Here is an 18,918-nt window from a genome sequence, read left to right on the forward strand (position 1 = left end):
AGATTTTGCTCTTCCCTTTCTTCTATCATACCCAGGCCACAACTCAGTTTATTCCACCCATAAATTATTCCATGGATACATATAAATTCTCCTTTGCCCTTTTGACTTTTCTGTTCCAGTTCCCTGCATAAGCCTCCAAAGTCCTTGAAAGTTTCTAAAAGTTATTTTTAAAATCTCTACAAAAACCTTCATCTGCTTTTGCAATGGTAACATTCTATGTTTTTTTAAATTTCAAATGAAATATTATGTTTCTAAAAGTATTAGTGGGCTAGCCTGGGAGCATTACTGCAATTTATAGCCTTGCTTCAAACTGTTTCACAGTTCAAGCAATGTACTTTTAGAACTTAATCCACTTGTAAACTGTTGATGGTCTGTTGTAGAATTTAAATTGACCTTTTCAAATTGGAAAAGTGGGCAGGAGCAGAGGAACTAGGAAAATAATAATGGCTCACATTTTTATAGCTATTTTATGGTTTATAAAGTGGGTTTGTATCATCACTTCATTTGCTCTCCCAGCAGCCCTGTGAGGTCAGTATAAGGTTTCTCAAAACACAGATGAGCAAAACAAGCCTCATAGACTGAAAGTTATATACTTTGGAAATTGTAGAGCAAGAGCTAATACATAAGATTTCAGGCTCAAGATCTCATGGCTTTTTCTACTTCGCAATATTTCCTCTGAATGCTCACACACATGCAGCATAAACACTAAACAAACTACTGATACAATTTTGCGAAAACAGCGTTGATTTCTACTTGCTGTAAAAACAATGAAAAAATATTCCCCGCCCAGGAAAAGTGTGGGATACTCTTTCTCAGGCCCTCTGTGCCTTTGCACAAGGTGTTCCCAGTGCCGGAATGTTCTAAGTAAGGAGTGGCTAGTCAAAACTCAAAACCATGGCCCGGCCCATCGTGGGGGCAGAGAGTATGAGAGGACAGTTGGGTGTGGACTTCACTTGTGAAGGGTCTTAAATTTGGACATTTGAATGGTCTACAAATGAGTTAGACCTAACTGGAGGTGCACTAATAGGATGAAAGTTGTTGACATTCTTTATATATCTTTAAATTTGAATTCCATAAATGAACCACCCCACACATAGCAATATCTTTCCTAGAGAAGAGTGTACTTATATTGAATCTGCACCTGCTAAAAATGCTCATTTCCACACTTTCTTTCATTCTGTTTTGGCATTTCTTTGTGTTTTAATACAAATATTGGAAATCTCCCAGGCCATTCCCCACCTGTTAGCAATTGCCTCTCTGTTTCCCTTGTTCCCATGTGGTTTTCTTCCTGAAGATCTTAGTTTATTATCATCATCATTTCACTCCTCGTTCACATCGTTATTGACACTTGCACCACCATAATGCTTGGTCCACTGTCTGGCACCAGAGTTGCTCAGGAAAGGTCTGTCGACTGGAGAAGATAAAGCCAAAGCCAGGAAATGGGTGGAAGTTGCAGGGAAGGCGGTTTTGATTCCATTAGGGAAAAACACGTTCCAACAGTCTCCACTATCCGAAAAACGGAGGGGGGTGGGGGGCCTGGGAAGCGAGGTAGTGAGCCCCCCAGCACCAGCGGAGTGCAAGTAAAACTGAGCCCCGCTTTGCTCGCGGCTGCGCGAGACCCACGGGCACTGGAGCCAATGCGTAAGAAGGGGGACGCGGGTCCTCCGGCCCCCAGCGACAGGGTGCGGAGGGGGTGTGGAAGGCGGGCGTGGCGCGGGCGTGTGCGGGCCCTGGGACCCCGGCCGGCGGCGCAGGGGGTGAGGCGCGCGCCTGGTCTATTCCGGGAGCGGCGCGGAGGGGCCGGCGCGGGCGGGGCGGGGGCGCCTGGCGAGCATCCTGTCTGGGGGAGGGGACGCGCGGGCCGCGCCGGCCTCGGGGCCGGGACTGGAGAGCGCAGCGCGCCCGCCGCCGCCAGCCCCGCGGGAGCCACCCGGCCCTGCGGCTCGGCGCGCCCTAGTGATCCGGGCCGCCGCCATGGACCGAGGCCGCGGTAAGAGGAGCCCCTGCGCCCGCACTTGTTGCTGCGCGGGGCGGGGAAGGGGGCACCCGGCAGCCTCGCGGCCCGGGAGGCGAAGGAGGGAGCGCCGTGGGCGGTGGGCCAGGGCCTGGGGAGCGCGCAGAGGGGGCGGGGGGGGCCCGGGGCGGCTGGACAGGTGCCTCCTGCTGCGGGGGTCTGGGGGCTGCGTGCGTGCTCAACAGTCATGTCCCGGGGCTCAGTCGCTCCTTGTGTGCAAAATTAGTTTTCACGCGCTCGGATACCTAACTTCATAAACACCCCACACGCACAGGATTCCTGGGGAGCGCCTCTCTCCCCGTTCCCCTCAGAGCGCGTAAAATTAGGTTTACAGATTACACTCTCATAACTTGCCGAGCACCCGCCGTGCCCCTGGCCAGGTGGGAGACCAAAGACAGGTGAAAGGCCCCAGGAGACCACGTCTGCAGCCGCCTGGAGAAGAGCCCGCCGCTAAAACACTTAGGACGGTGGCGACTTTAGCCCTCGGGTTCAGAGAAGGACGTGAGGCCACCGCCGAAGGCTAGGAGAAGGGGTTCCCTGAAGGTGTGTGGTGACCTGAGGGCCAGCTGTGGTGGAGACAGTGTGACCTTGGCCAGGTCGTTTATTCTCTCTGGGAAAACAACAGAGCTGGGCTAGATGGTCTCCCAGACCTCTGCCTGCTCCAACTCTTTACCACTGGATGAGTGTTTTTGATAGAAGTTTCACAGAAATGCTGGGGACTTGGAGCCAGTGAAAGTTGAGATTGACATGAGCAGATAGGACGGAGCAACTTAAGTAAAGGTGTTGAAATTGTGGTGGCCGTGTGCCTGTCTTGTAAAGAAGTAGGCTGCAAATGAGAAAGAAGTAGCCGGCACTGAAAGTGTCTGATGACACTTTTTGTGACTTTAGATAGTTTCAAGCACTGAGCTAGCAATTTTGTGGACAACTCAAGGATAAGGACTGTGTCATTATCAAAGGTATTATCGTTGTTGTTATCATAACTAATAGAAAATCCCTCCCCCTCCTCACAATAATCTTACATCCCTTCCCCTATCTACCTGTTTGCTGTGTCCCCTAAGGCCCACAGGGGGAAAAGGAGTGACCAGGAGTATGGGTGCAATTAAAGGGGTCCTACAGACAGGGTTGGGTACATGAGAAGGCGCCTTGACTAGCCTCCCCTTCACTCCTGCCACAGGTAAAGCCAGGCTTAAACAGCTCAGAGGGCCAGAGGGGATGGCTTTCAGTTCAAGGCTACGGAGACAACCTAGCCACCCACTCCATGGCCACCACAAAATTCTGCACACACCTACCTCCTTTAAGGGCTGAGAAGGGCAAACAGGGAAGGGAGAGAGCTTCCGTTTGGCCCTTCCAGGACTGAGTCTGTTGACTGCCTCCTGGGCAAGCTTGCAGAGTGTACACACTCATCCACCAGTGAGGAAGAACAGAAAGATGGAAGAGGTGCCTCTAGTGTCCCTACCACATCGAACATCTAAAGCAGAGAGCCTCACCCCCAGTCCTCTTCCCCTCCACAAATTGTCAGATACCCCCTGTCCAGGACAAAAGCCCTATCTAAGCCTACCCAGAATCGTGAAAAACAGACCATGTCCTTCTTAAACACGTCAAGGGTGACAGCAATTCATTTGGCTTTAAATGTTTAATACAGTGCATCCACGTCAGAAGGCCACCTCCAGAGCGATCTTCCTAAGAGGCTGGACTTCCAGGAATCCATTGGAAGGCAGGGAATCTGCCGTGATCACTCTGCTGACACAATGCCTGGCACATAGTAGGAGCTCACTAACAGTAGCTTAATTAGTTAATTAGTAGTATGCAACACACTTTATAGTGCACAAGGTGATAAATAGTAATAGATAAAAAAAAGAATACTACTAAAACCTCATGTCTTTGTAACTTGTAAAAGCCTTCCCAGAATGCAAGTGAAGCAATCCTCTAGCCACAGCACACAAAACCAGGACTCTGCCTGTATAGAGCCTCAGTTTCCTGCCATGATAAATAATTGTAAACACCTTATGAATTAAGGCAATTATGAATATATTATGCAACAGCTGTACTCATTTTTTAAAACAAGACATCTGTACTCATTTGTAAAAAAAAAAATAAGACTTCATGACATGAGACTTCAGAAATCATTCCAAGGACCTGTCTCATTGTGCCCATGTCCCCAGATGGCTGTGCATTCTCTTCTGTTGTCAGGGAAGCACAAGTCATATTTCAACTTCATATCAACCATGTGGGGTTTGCAGTTTCTTTAAATTTTAATAATCAGGAAACCCCCAAAATTGGAAGTGCCCCCAAGTCATTTCCCACAATGCCCAGAATACTGGGGAGGAAACCATGCTTCAGTAATAACCATCACACACCAGGCACCATGCTCACCTTTTTGCACAACTTCTATCATATCATGATGCCCTGTGGGGCTGGGCTGTGAGCAGGCACAGTCATTAATTCACACCTCATAGGAAGGCAGCCTCAGCAGGGCTAGGTCCCCAGCCTAACTTGCACAGTTACTCACCATGTGAGAGGCAGAACAGAGCTTTGAACCCAGCTCTGTTGCAACCAAATCCAAGCTTTAAGCTTTCTGCTGAACTGCTTCCACGGTGGCAGGTGACCTGCCCAACCCCGGAGCACAACTATGCCCCCAAGTCTTCCTCCTTTAGGCTTGGGGTACCTCCATCACATCTCACCTGCACTGTTCAGATGTTCACCTATGATTACAGCATAAAAACTCTGCATCAACCGACTTAAGAATGGAAACCAACCTGGGAAGTAGAATTTCTCTTCTAACAGGATCTGAGCCTCCTCAATTAGTAAAGCAGGGTTGATATGACATGGTCATAAACTTAGAAACCATTTATATTACAATAAAATTCCTTCAAAAGGGATTTCCCAATTCATGAATATCATATAGATAGAATCAGCCATTGACGAAGGTAACACACAGGTAAACACAATGACAATAGGCGCCACCTTCTCCCAAGACAAGTTAATTAAAATATGAGCAATGAAAATACCTATTTTTGGAGGGTGTTGTAAATATTAAATGAGGTATGCATCAAAAATACTTCAAACAATGCCCAACGCATGGGATGCACTCAGCATATGTTGAGTATTGTAGTAATTATAATCTTCTTATCAAAATCAATATAATAAAAATGCTTTATAGAACTTCATTTGCCCTTCCACAAGCTGGTGCGACTCTGATGACACTTTTGAGACCTTAGTTTGCTTCAAGCACCGAGATAGACAACTTTGTGGACAACTCAAGGACAGGGACCATGTCATAATCTTGGGATCCCAGACCTCCTGCATGGTGCTTACCTCTTGGAAATCCATTTCTGACCTTCGATAGCTAGACCACTATCAGACTGACATGTTTGAGTGACTGATAAAATTCTAATACATATGCTGATCTATCCACTTCCATTGTTTTTTCATGCCTGATGACGGTGCTTTTGTCATCACTGTTTTGCTGTTATGAGCTCTTTGGACTTCTTGAAAGTCTTCAGTATGAATTTTCTCTCATGTTTTTAATATACCATCTTAATGTCAAAAGCTATGTCTCAACTCCCTAACTCATAGGAAGTGATTCATTTCCCCAACATGCCTTTCCTTTCCACTTTCCAGCTCGTCCTTGTCAGGCAGAAATCAACTCAAGTGGGAGATAACTGTTGGGCAAATTGAGAAGTAATCCAATGTTCTTTTCACTGAATGATGGAAGAACCCATTCTGACTGTATCTTGCCTCATTGGACCAACCTGGAGATCTGTAGTAGAAAGTCTGCGTCTTTCCCACAACTTCCAGCAGCTAGGCAGCCTGTAGTAACTCCAAAGATGAGCTCAGAGGGCTCCTCTTCTCCTCCTCTAGTGTATCGTCACCCAACTTCCATCCCAGGGCCACAGGTTCCCATGCAGATATACATCATCCCCATCACCTAGCTCCACTCCCATCCTCCTCCTATCTGTTATAGTCCTTGAGAAAGGAACACCAACCCATTGCCTTATTCCAATCGTCTGTTCCATCCAAACATGCCCAGGAGGGCATCACCATCAGCCCTGGAACACAGTGACGCTGAATAGTTCAGAAAAAATGGGCAAACCTGGATTTGAATTTTTACTGCAACTTTCTAGCTGTATGAGCTTGGGCAAATTACTTAATGCCTTTAACCTTAGTTTTCTCATTTGGAGTGTCACGAAAATTTAGCAAGGTTGTACATGTAGGCGGGCACCTGGGAAGCATTCAATAGATGGTTGACATTGTATTTCTCAGATTTATTCACTTGTGTTTTTTCTTCTAATCACACTCTGCAGTGGGTGTGTGTAGTCATCTGGGACCACAGGGCTTGATCCTACCCTCCTACCGTAGAGGCTTCTGCTGGCCCTGGGCACTACTTCCATTTCTTTGCCCCACCCCACTTAAAATGATGTTTGGCTTCTCCCGTTTTAATCAGGTTTTTTTCTGCCTCTCCCTCAAATATCAGTTTCAACCCCCTTTCCGCATGAGTGAGCATCCTGCCAAGTAAAAGTTCCTCTCTCCCCACCCTCTGCCAAGAGCCTATCATTACTCCATTCTGATGTTTGGTCCAGAAAAACAGCCCCGTTTTTTGGATGCCATCAGCTACTCATACATTTCTTACTTTTTAAAAAACTTACAACTGAACAAAAAGGTGAACCGTCTGTAACATGCACGCGCACATGCGCGCGCACACACACACACACACACATACACACACACACACACACACATACACACACACACACACACACACACACCAGCTACCCCTAAGCATTTTCCCCCTGCCTTTCCTGGCCAGATTGTCTCAAATAGATGGTCAGCAGTCCTGGCCTCCTTTTCCTCCCCCCACCCCCACTTCCTTCACCCCCTACAGTCTCACGTCCAGTCACCCCCTCGCTGAAAGCCCACTTGTCAGGATCACAGATGGCTTCCATTTTGTTAAATCCCTTGGCGTCTTCCAAGTCCCCTCTCCTAATACTCTGTAGTTCTGTTGACCCTCCACTCCATTCAGAATGTATTTTATTTTGCAGAGATGGAAAAGACACGAATTTTGGAGGCCTATGCATCTAGGTTAAATAACCACCTTCCCATCCCTCAAAGAAGCCTTTTCTGCCTCCCTGCACCCCCATCCCTCTGGGGTTCTCCTGCCCTAAGATGCCCAACTAAGTTCTCGTTCTCGCAGTCTGGAAAACAGGAAGAATGATACCCAAAACGGGGGGAACTGAAAGGCAGTGATATTTTCCATACACTCAGGACAGTCCCTGGCCAGTAGTAGATGTTTACCAATTGTTATTTCCCATCTCCCCCCCTTGGCTCACTTGCTCTGTTTTCTATGATGACCCTTGCCCCTCTCTCCCCTTATCCCCTCATCACCTCAACCCTTTCGCTACACTCACGCCTGTGGAAACCAAGCCTCTACCAGCCCCTCTGTGAGGGTGAAAAATGTTTGTATTCAGCCACATGTTGGTCTCCATTCCTTCATTGCCTCCTGCCTGTGGTACATTTCCATTCAGAGATCAACTCAGCCTCTGAGTGACCCAGTTTTGAACTCATCTTATTCACTACCAAATCAGATGACCCTTCCTGTTTCTCTTTTTCTGTTAACAGCCCAGCCAAGTGAGGAGCTGTTGAAGGAAATGGGGGTGTTTCTGAACAAGACTATATTTGAGGGGGGGGACATGGTATCAGTTCTCAAATTAGCTGTCCTGTAACAGAGGCCCTAGAAATACTCTCCAAAAGGCTGTCCAAGAGGTTAGACAGAGTCAAATCTGGGCTCGATCTAGGAGAAGCATTCAAATGAGAAAAAAAAAACCCACAAAACTGTCCGATAATAGAATAAAAATTGCCCAGGGGCCTAATGTTTTAGAGCCTGAATGGGCACAGATACCTGAATGGGCACAGATCAGGGAAGCTGTCGAATGACTCATGTGTTGACCATGTTAATATGTAGTTTAAGGACAACTGTCATCTCCTAATATTGAAGAGGTTTCAATAGGCATAACCTTTTGACAAGCTTTATAGAACAGGACATCTAAACACTCGAGATCTTTGAATACTTCAACCTAAAGCATTCCTTTTTTATTTAAACTTATATCAGCTTTCTATAAGATGTTAACTATCTATGCTTAAGGATGAAATTCGGAGAGAAGGGGACTTGTGGCAGTTATGGACAGTTATTTTAAAATGTACTCTGATCATGCTTGAGACCTCTGGTTCCACATGACTCTTAAGATACAAACTTAAGAATTGGCCACTTTCAGCTCCAGGATTCTCCATTTCAGTAATTTAGGGACAGAAATTTAGACTTTATCTTTAGCTTTCCTTAACCTTCATTCCTTATAACTCAATCAAACCCGAAATCCTGTTAACTACTTTTGAAGAATGCCTCTTTGGATGGCTGCTTCTCCTGCATCCTGTCGCCTCCTTTGGGAGCTCCCTATTTCTACCCCCTGCCCCCGCCCCTGCCTTCCTCAGCCTGCCTTCAGGGCCACTCCTGTTCTGTCTAAAGCAGTGATTCCCAAGTCAAGGTGGGTTCAGAAGCATCCCCTGTGGAGCCTGCTGAAAATACACCTCCAGAAATCTGATCAGTGGCTCTGAGTGAGATTTGAAATATGTATTTTTTCCAAAGTTCCCCGGTGGTTCTGGTGTGGTTTCAGAGGTCACAACCACTGTTCTAATATACAGCTTTCATCATAACCTTTTCCCTGTTCAGGCACCTTCTGGTGTCCCCTATTGCCTACCCTAGCACTGCCTCTCACACTTTTCAACTAAGGTACCACTATTGGCAGAGGCAGAGGAGAAATAACCTGGAACCTAGGGTCTGGGTCTGTTACCCAAAATGACCTTCTAAAAGCTTGAAATATCTCACTTATCTTTTAAAAACCATGCAAATTTTTATTCCAGTCCATAACATATCTGTGTCTGTTTTGACATAGAAATACTCTCACTCAACCCCCGCCCCTGAACAGTCTGCATGAAAGGGACCTCCAAGGAGGCACAGTGCTCATCTCAAGGCTTCTCCTTCCCCACCTGCCCGTCATGGACTCCCAGGGAATGTGAACTCCAGCATGAGAATCGCAGACCTTCAGTAAATGTCCCACATCACAATGTCAGTGTGGAAATGGATCTTTCTGGGCATGGAAGCAGAACTGCCACATCCTAGCTCTGGCTTAGCCATTTGCTTCTGCAATATGAGAACATACATGTTTTTCCTGCAGATTTTATTGAGATATATACATATACCAGCTATTTCGTCCGAAGTATACAATCAATGTCTCATAGTATCATCACCTAGTGAGAACATACATTTTTATAGGCTTTTCAACTTTCAGCAGCTTCACCTTCACCAGCTGTGTCCATTTCAGCTCAGTGTCAGGGATGACGGCCATCGCAAGGTGCCTCATGCAGAGACAGGCGCCCCCAGGCCATCACACATAGTCTCACTTCGTGGCCATTCATTGGGGTCGCCATAGACAAGAAAGAGCCCACGTAATAGGGGTCATCAGATGGGAAATTGACCGCTAAAGTCTTTCCTCGGGGAACACTTCCAGCCCTGAGATTCTCATCTGTAGCTTTCTCAACTTTGGCAACAGCGCAGTGAAATGGAAACAGAGACCTACTCCCCACTAGACAGATGCAAAAACTGAGGCTCAAAAAGATCTGCTCTCCACCCTCCCCGAGAGGCACCAGCTTAGTTAGCATTACCTCCCAGAGAACATTGCCCTGCCCCGTCCCGCCTTCCATCTCCACCTGACTGTGGGTCCCCACTGTCCTCCTCAGTCTAGGCTCTTAGAACAGTGCGTCACACTCATTTAAATGTCTCTTCTGTGTATAAGTCAGTCCTGAGGTCTTTTTCATTGTGTTCCCAGTGCCTGACACATAGCAGATGCTTGGTAGAAATAGTCAAACTCTACTTTTCCTGAGCACTCGCCACAAGTCAGGCAGTTTTCACATATTGAGTCATTCTATTCTCTTAGCCGTGGAATAGGTCTATCATTAGCCCCATTGTACAGATGGGAAACGGAGGCTTAGCAAGTTCAATGCATTTTCCCAGCCCCGCTCACCTCCAAACCTGAGTGCTTTGCCATCGCTCTGAACCCCAACTCCACTGAATGTTGAAGGGCCAGCGCCAGGTCAGTTACATGAAAGAGTTGCCAGATAAGCCACAAGGACTTACTAGGTAAAGATTTCAAGGAGGGGCAAGTTTGCTGATGAGAAGAAGGGAAGGGAAAAGAGATCTGAGCAATTCCAGAGGCCACTGTCTATCCATGAGCAGGTGGAGCCAGGCAGCTGGTGTGAGGTTTTGTTTCTTACCCTTCACACTTCTCCCACGGCAGCACTCAACGCTTCTGGGGTTTAGAAGTCAGAAATTCTCATGCTCCAGGAATTAACAAAGAAGCTGCCCCTGAGGGCCCCGGAGGGCCCAGGTAGGGCTTGTCCTCCATCTAAATTTTCACTCGGGGAATCCCAGCCACACCCCAGGTGGGGGCGGAGGGCAGCACCAGGCAGAGCCTGATCCTTCTCCCTGGCACAGCTGTCGGGCTTGGCAAGGGCAGAATGTGGCACCACATTGCAGGCATTCCAGCCCTGGGGAATGCACTGACAGCAGGTCCCACAGGAGGCAAGCCCGGGGGCTTTTTATAGCCCTCGAAGAACCTAGAGGAAAACTGATCTCCTGAGAGAGAAGAGGGAGGGGCCCATGTGTAGTCCCCAGATGTCCCCAATTCAAACCTGGGGCAAAAGTCACTGCTTAGGGAAGGTTGTGTGGTATGGGAGAAGTATTCTCACTGACTAGGAGTCCGGAGATGAGGGTCCCAACCCCCTGCCTTGAAGCACCTTCTTGGGCTTCAATTATTTCACCTGTCAGGTCGCAATATTATAGCATAGGAATTGGCGAAGCTCAGCCCATGGGTTTCTATCCGGTCCACTGCCTATTTTTATAAATAAAGTTTTATTGGAGCACAGTCATGCCCATCCATTATGTGTTATGGATGGCTGCTTTCTCACTACCAGGAGAGAGTTGAGCAGTCATAACCATATAGCCTCACAAAGCCTAAAATATTTACTACCTGGTCCTTTACAGAAGAAGTTTGCTGACCCATGGATAGAGAGATTGGGAGCGTCTGCCGGGAGCGATGTGGTGAGAAGGATTCTGAGGTTGTGCCCAGACTAAGGAGTGAAGTGCTGTCCTTCACCCACGTAGAAGCCGTGTTGGACAGATCCAGACCCCAGGGCATCATTTACCAGTGCTTTGCAAACTGCTTTTAGCCTCAGAATCATTTTTGCAAACAAAATCTTAAGCCAGGAGCTGCTCTAACTGAATTGGGAAGGGGAAGGCTGAGTGCAGCCCCCTCCATCCCACCTACTCCTTAGGCCTGATGACACAGACCCCAGAGCCGTCATCAGAAAAAGATTTGCAAGACACTTGTCTTATTCTATGCCCCTTATTTTACAAATGGGGAAACTGAGGCACAGGGGGGCAGCATCTTACTCAAGGTCACATGACAGACTTCCAGTCTGTTCCATGGACCCAGTAATGTGGTCACACAGTACTGGCAAAGCATAGGCATAGTCCTACCAGGGAAAACCCCTGGCTTTGTGGGGCCTTTGGGCTGCCTGTGGCCAATGGGTGGCCGTGACATCCCCTCGCTGACCAGCGGCCACAGTGTCAGAGCTGGGACTGGCCAGCTCTGCTGAGACCCACCCATGCTACACAGTCAAGGCCTAGGGGCCTATTATCCTAAGAGCCAAAGAAGAAAATGGAAATTGAATTGAGACTCTATTTTTGTAAAAACCATTGCGACTAAGGCACGTTTTTTTTCAAATCAGGACAGCTTATCAACGATAAATTAATTTACTCATTTCTTCCTCTGTTTATTTTGAAGGCTGTTATTAAATAGACAAAACATCTTCAAATCAGTGACATCTTAGAAGGCAGAAATTATGATAATTTATTAAATCTTTCTTTTGAAGATGAACTCAGATTTATTCATTTAAAGAATAAATATTTATTCTTCCTGCTTGTTCTTGTTGAAGGATTTGCTGAGAGCAGGTTCTGCTGATAGAAACCAAAGGGGATTATTTTAGCTCCACTTGAGCGGAGAAGAAAACTGATCTCGCAGGAGTGTGCAAGGAAGCCAGAAAGGCAGATGGCTTTTCCTCACATCCAGCCAGCAGGCCGGTGTAGCTCTGAGGGATTGCAGAGGGGAGCTCAGGGCCCTCGTGCACAGGAATGTCCTGTGGCAGGGAGAGTAGGACTTAGTCTACTAAGTAATGACATGAGATCTTATCTGTTCAGAGGCAGGCGAGGCTGGGAAAATGAGGAGCTGGTAAGAAGAAAGGTATGGGAGGGTGCTTAGGACGCACAGCGGTCAGTGTGCCTACAGCTCAGAGGAGAAGAGGGTAAAGGGAGCCTCCTTGTCCTTCTAAAACACTGCGTCCTTATTCCCCAGGTCCCTAACGGGAGGTGCCCCAGGCCCTTAGAGGCTGTGTTACTTGCGATTTGTAACTAATAATAGAAGCAGGAGAATGCAGAAACTGCACTGTGGTGTCAGATTTCCCAGGCTTGAATCTGGCTCAGCTCCTTCCATTTAACCCTCCGAATCTCAGTTACTTCAACTAAAAATGGAGATAACAATCGTATCTACCTCTGTGGAATAATTGGATTCGTTGGGGGAGGGGGAACATTCAGCACATCGGAAGCATTCAATTAAACAAAAAAAGCTAATGCTTACAATGCAGGTTCACAAAAGATTGCCTTTCTTCATACATTAGAGAGGAATCCAAGTTCTCTCTGGAACACTCTCCATCTCCTACTTGCTTGGGAGAGATGAAATTACAGGGAAATTGGACATAAACTGCAGAAATGCATGCAGCATGCGGAGCCCTGGCGTCATCTGTGTCACAAAAGAAGACTGGCGTCTGGGGCCCTGGGAGCTACTGAGGAGTTGTGAGCAGGAGAGATTATGATAAGTGCTGCAGTTTGGGGAAAGTATTCAGGCCAGCAGTGAGCTTCTGTCAGAGTGGAAAGGGAGAGATTGGAACAAAGTGACCAGTTAGGGGCTGCAGCAAATAGTTCAGGTGTTAGGTTAACTCACCTTGATGTTGAAGTCAAGGACAGGGAAATGAAGAAGTGTAAGCCCTGTCCATTTTCAAATAAGAGTTAATTGTGTAGAAGTGTCAGTCTGATGGGGCAGCACAGGAGCCAGTTGTCTAGGGCTCTTCAAAACTTCATTTCCAAGCCCCCAGTTATAGTATTCTTGGCTCCCCAGTCCCCAGCCCTGGGGGCAGGAATCACCCCAGGAGCCCTCCAGTCCCTGTCTGGGGATGGCTGGTAGATTCCTGGGCCTGACCCAGAGCCAATCCAGGCTAGCACTGGGAAGCCTTTGCAGGCAAAGGGGAAGAGGGAGGATCTCCCCACTGGGCGAGCAGTCAGGGCGGCCATTCTAATCCTGCCTCTTTGGGTTCCCACCGAGAATACCTGCTCTAGCCCCTGGGTGATGCTCAATCCCCTGTGAACAACATTAGTGATAACGACAGGCCCACAACAGGACTGATGTGTGCCTGGCCCAATGCCTCACATTCTTTATACATGCCTCCTTTCTCCTCCCCACCACCACCCTTCTTATCCCTTCTTATCCCTTCTTATCCCTTTTCTCTTCTTATCTGCTCTTCTTATCTCTCTTTCAAAAATGGGGAAACTGAGGCTCAGTGGGGTGGCACCACCTGCCTGGGATTGCTGGCTGGGGGGGCAAAGTGCAGGTTTGAGTCTGGGTGTTTCTGAACCCGACCACCCAGTGTCTCAACACCCCCCCACCCTGCACCGACTCATCCCCAGCCTTCCTGCCAAGGGGCTGTCCCACCAGGCACAACTCTTCTTAGAAGGGACATCTCCCTCCCTTCTTAGTTCAGGTTGCTGGAGAGGTCTTCTGAATAGTGAACCAAATACTGTGTCCTCAGAGCTGCCCCCCAGTGGCTCAGGTCTGCCCGTCAGGGCAACTCCACACCCACCCCCAGAAGCCCTTCTGTTCTTGGAGATACTTGTCACAGGACTTACGGACCCTCTGTGGTCCCTCCCCTGATGCCCCTACCTGTTTGGTTCTCAGTGTGGCGCCTGAACCCAGGCTTTGGCCATGGTACCTCTGTTGTCTCGCTGTCCAGCTTAACAGTGGGCAGTGGCTGAGAGGCCAGGACCAGTCAAGCCCTGGCACCTGTGGCCTCTGGCAAGTTCCCTAGCAAGTTTTCTAGGCTTCATTTTCCTGCCAGTAAAACTGAGATGAGAAGAGTTCCTACGACACAGCATTCTTATAGAGATTAAATGAGCACAGGGTGTTAGACCCAGAGAATATCCCCACAATGGAATATTAAACAACATTCAAAACAAATGAGCACAGCAATGGGCAACAATATAAATGACTCTTAGCAGTATAATATTTAAAAAGTCACGGGAGATTCCCTATAGCATGATGCTTTTTAATAAAGTTTAAAACGACAGGACTTCTTTTTAAATGTCTTTTCAGGAGTACAGAAAGTTGCAATAAAACTATATACAGGGAAAGCAAGGGCATGACAAACACAGCATTCAGGATGACGGTTAGTTTGGGCAGGGAAGGCAGGAGTATGTATCATCTAGTTACATGTAAGGATCCCGGCTTTTGCTTTCAATAGTGGATTCATGGGTGCTTATCACATAATCAAAAATAACTGATTATATAAATAACTAAATAAAAGTGGGGCATGCCTTTATCTGAGATTCTACAAAGATTCCAGGGACTAAAGTAGCTTTCCAGAAACCTACAACCTCCAGATGGGTTCCTAGGCCAGATAAGTCCTGAAACCCAGAGAGACCAACCTCTCCAGAACATCAGCTAGTTCCATCCCCCATCCCATTATTATCGACAGCTTTTTCCACCATGAAAAAGTTAGAATAAGTATAGCCCAAATACCGCTAAAGATTGGGAGAAGTATCCAAAGGTGATGGTGGCGTTATAGCAGAGAAGATAGGATTTAACAAGTGAGTATGACTGCTGAATCATCATATTGATATTTCTCTTAGTCTCCAGTGTCTTCGAGTAGCTAGAAGGAAAAATCTAAAATTGTGGAACTGTAGCGCATACCAAACTCTGAGATCTGTTCCATAACTAATTATTGTGGTATCCTTTGAAATTTATTGCTTTTTTGTATATATGTTATTTTTCACAATTAAAAAAAAATAGCAGGATATGTTGACCAACAACAAAAACAAAAGTGGGGCATGCATGAACCCATGATAAGAGAATTTCATGAAGCAAGGATTAGGGCTAATCCAGCTTTGTTCACCTGAGGTCTTATTTTTATTTTTAATATTTTTATTGAGAAATCACATACACACTGCCCATACATGGTGTATAATTAACGGCTCATGATATCATCACATAGTTGTGCATTCATCGCCATGATCGTTTTTAGAACAATTGCATCTCTCCAGAAAAAGAGATAAAAAGAAAAACTCATACACCCTATATCCCTTACCCCTCCCTCTCATTGACCACTAGTAATTACATCTAAGAAGTCCTATTTTTCAAGAAGGAAAAATGTTAGGCACAGTACCCCACACAAGTGGTCAATAAATGCTGGCTGTCATTCTTTGATACCTTTATTATTACCTGCATATCCAGACGTCTCAAGCCAGAAGCCTCTACCATCTGCCCAGGCCTGTTAATGAGATGGGTCTCCTAAGCACCGATTTATTAGAAGCCCCAGCCCCAGCCCCCTCTAGCCATTGGCCAGTTTGTCCACCCTAGGAAAGGGCTCACCATCCTGATCAATGACCGTCAGTGGAAAAGGGTCACAGGGAGCTCACTGCTGGTTCCAGTAAGCTTTGGGAGAGGAAATTCCTGAAGGAGAAGGCCAAAAAGTACTATAATGCAGGAATTGAAAGATTAGCCTCTGGAGTTGGTTCTAGATTCGAATCTTAGTTCTGCTGGCTGCATGCCTTTAGACAAATGGCTGTGCATCTCTAAGCCTCACTTGGTTTGTGTGTAAAATATGGGACAAAAACAGTACCTACCTCACAGGCTCATTATGAGAATTAAATGAGGTAATCCGTGCAAACATCTGCAATATAACTTTAGAGATCAAAAATAACTAGCTGCTTTTACCATCAGGTATCCCAGCTCATTCCCCTGGGCTGCTTCTCCTTCTCCAAGCCTGTGAGGAAGGAGAGGCTGCAGGCTGTCACCAACGGAAGCAGCTGCCATCTTTTGTGTGGAGTTAAGCATGTGTGGGTGACAGTTTTCCACTTCCTCCTGGAACCATTTCCTTTGTGAGCTAAACAAGGAGAAATCTGCAGACAAAGGAACAATTCTGGGAGAGCCCAGTCCCATGGCCAAAAGCCATTTCCTCGGAAGTCGGTGGTGGCCTGTCCCCAGCCCCTCCTGTGATGTAGAACAGGCCGTGGTGGTCTGCATAAGGCTCCCGGGGAGGAAGCTGCAGGCTCCCCTGAATGGCCTAGAACTGGGAAACAAGGTCTCCTGAAGCCAGGGCCTCTGCTGACAGGTGAGAGCTGGGCAGAGCTGCTACCTCAAGCCGGTCACCCTGGCCTGACTCCGGAAGACAATCACCCAGAAACAACCCCATGACTCGCTACCCCAGTGGCTCCCAACCTCCCTGCACCTTGCCTCCCCGTCTTCCTAAATAACAGCAAGTCTTGGAATTGTATGAGTCTTGTCATCCCTAGTGATAGGCCCTTTAGTTTACAAACCTTTCCAAGCCAATTCCCCATTTTCTCCTCCCACAAACCTATCAGCGGGTATTCTAAACCCCTTCTTACAGAAGAGGAAAATGATGTCCAGAGGGATTAAATCACTTCCTACAAATTACTTATTAGCAAGTGGGAGGAGTCAGAAACCAAAGCAAGTCCTCTGATACCAAATCCCCAATTCTTCCCCCTGCGCCTTACCACTTCTCATCCTCATGAGTGTTTCTGTGTTTCTGTCCTGTGGAGTCAAACTTGTACTATTCTCTTCGGCATAAAAGGATATTCAGTTTCCTGCAATAGCTGTAATTAAAACACATAAAAGCCTTCCAAGGTGACCTCCCTACCCCTTGCCCTCCCTCACACACATGGGCTATATTTAACTCCTAGAAAATAGAAAACATGAAGGCATTTGGTTTTGCAGCTGGGTTTTCTTTATGCTTCTTTTTAATTCTTTTCCAGCCCACATGAACTGTAGTCTTCCCTGTACACTCTGGTGGCACAGGAAGTGTTTGTCTTAGCGATAAACAGTGCTCGTTCAACCAGGGCTGTGTCCTCCGACGTTCTGCCCACTGTTTGGCCTTCACTTGGCCTGGAGAGAGAAGTGCTTGTGAATGCAGAGGAAGGAAGTGAGACAGCGCCTGACCCCAGATGGGTAGATAGGCAGAAACCCGTAAGAGACTGTAGGTAGAGGAAGGAGAGATTCCTAAATCCACAAAGCATGGGGGCAGTTCCACCAGCCTCTCCCCAGGAGCTGGTGACCCCTCTGCAGGAGTTAACCCAGAGATGATGGACACAGGCAAAAGCAGCATCCTGCAGGAGCGCTGGGGGTACCTCTTCCAGTGAGCTCCCCATTCTCCAGGGCTTGGTCCCCACACCTGGGAAGCCGAGCCAGCCGACCTTGCTCAAAGAATTAACCCCTGTAGGTAATACAGCTAAAGCTTTTAAAAGAGAGGATGGCTTATCGCAGTAATAGAAGAATTGTATAAATAGCTAACATGTATTGAGTATTTTCTATGTGCCAGATACTATTTTAAGCACTTTCACGTGCATTAGCCCCTCACTCCCACTGGTGAGGTGGATGAGCTCAGATGATACTGATGATGTAGGTGAGGCATAGGGTGTGTATGTAAGTGTCCCAAAGGGACACAGCTAGGCAGTAGGCAAACAGGACTTGAACTCAAGTAGTTTGGGTTGCTTAATATGTTAGTTATCATTATCATTATTTTCCAATTTATATGTTGTGATTAAAATTCACCAATTACAAAGTGTTTATCACTAAATCAGTTGGCAGCCGTCTTTGCGTGTGGGCTGCAAGCTCAGCAAAATGGTATGTTGGGGGTTTAGCCAAGTGAGAAGTTAGGATTCTGCTTCTTTTTGTTCCCAAGGCTTTTTGTTGCCTCTTCCCACCCCAGCCCCTGCCTTTTTTTTAAAGCCCCTATGATGGCACATATAGTGTTTTGTTTTTTGTTTTGTTTTGTTTTGCATGGGCAGGCACCAGGAACCAAACTTGGGTCTCCAGCATGGCAGGCGAGAACTCTGCCTGCTGAGCCACCGTGGCCCAGCACATATAGTTTTAAATCACATAGACTAGTTGGTACACTTTATCAGCTCTTTAAAAAACGTTTGATTTAATAATTCTTTCATTCAACAAATACAGAGCCCTTACACCGCATCAGGCACTAGTAGAGGCTGGTGGCATTCATGCCTTCATAGAACTCAGGCTCAAATCAGGGAGACAAACATTAGTCAATGCAATACATAAATAAATATAAAATTATGCCATGAGAAGTGCTACAACTTGATGCTTTCATAGCATTAAATAGGGAAATGCATGTGGTAGAGCAGACACGGAAGGTTTCCCTAAAGAAGTCGTGATTTAGTTAGGGCTGAAGGAAGGCATTACTGATCGGGCTATGGGACCAGCATGTGCAAAGGCCCTGGGTTAGGAGGCTAAGGGCAGTCTGGAGGGTATTCACTCTAGAAGAGCTGCAGAGTTGGAAGACCGCAGGAAAGGTTTCTCTTCTTTCCTTCCCCCATCCAAACATTTGGATGGCATCTGCTAAATATACGGGTTTCTTTTCCAGAGTGCTTTGCCTCCCCACCACTAGAATCGGTCATAGCCCATTAATGTACTACCTTGCTAAAACACGGTATTCAG

General features: G+C 46.9%; 1 protein-coding gene across 2 annotated transcripts in view; it reads left to right on the forward strand.

Annotated features, from left to right (window-relative positions):
- Positions 1–1,882: 1,882 nt before the first annotated feature.
- AFAP1L1 (actin filament associated protein 1 like 1) overlaps positions 1,883–18,918 on the forward strand; it is a 70,845-nt gene continuing 53,809 nt past the window's right edge. The window contains exons 1-2 of one of the 2 annotated variants that reach the window (XM_077137370.1): positions 1,909–1,990; positions 16,168–16,558. Coding sequence is in view for 1 of the 2 variants with exons in the window: in XM_077137369.1 (XP_076993484.1) it covers positions 1,975–1,990 (16 nt within the window). In the remaining variant the exon portion in view is untranslated. Of the gene's footprint in view, positions 1,991–16,167; positions 16,559–18,918 lie in introns of both variants that reach the window. The other variant, XM_077137369.1, reaches the window with a different exon arrangement.

This window comes from Tamandua tetradactyla, chromosome 20, assembly GCF_023851605.1.
Source record: "Tamandua tetradactyla isolate mTamTet1 chromosome 20, mTamTet1.pri, whole genome shotgun sequence".
Classification (NCBI taxonomy): Eukaryota; Metazoa; Chordata; class Mammalia; order Pilosa; family Myrmecophagidae; genus Tamandua; species Tamandua tetradactyla.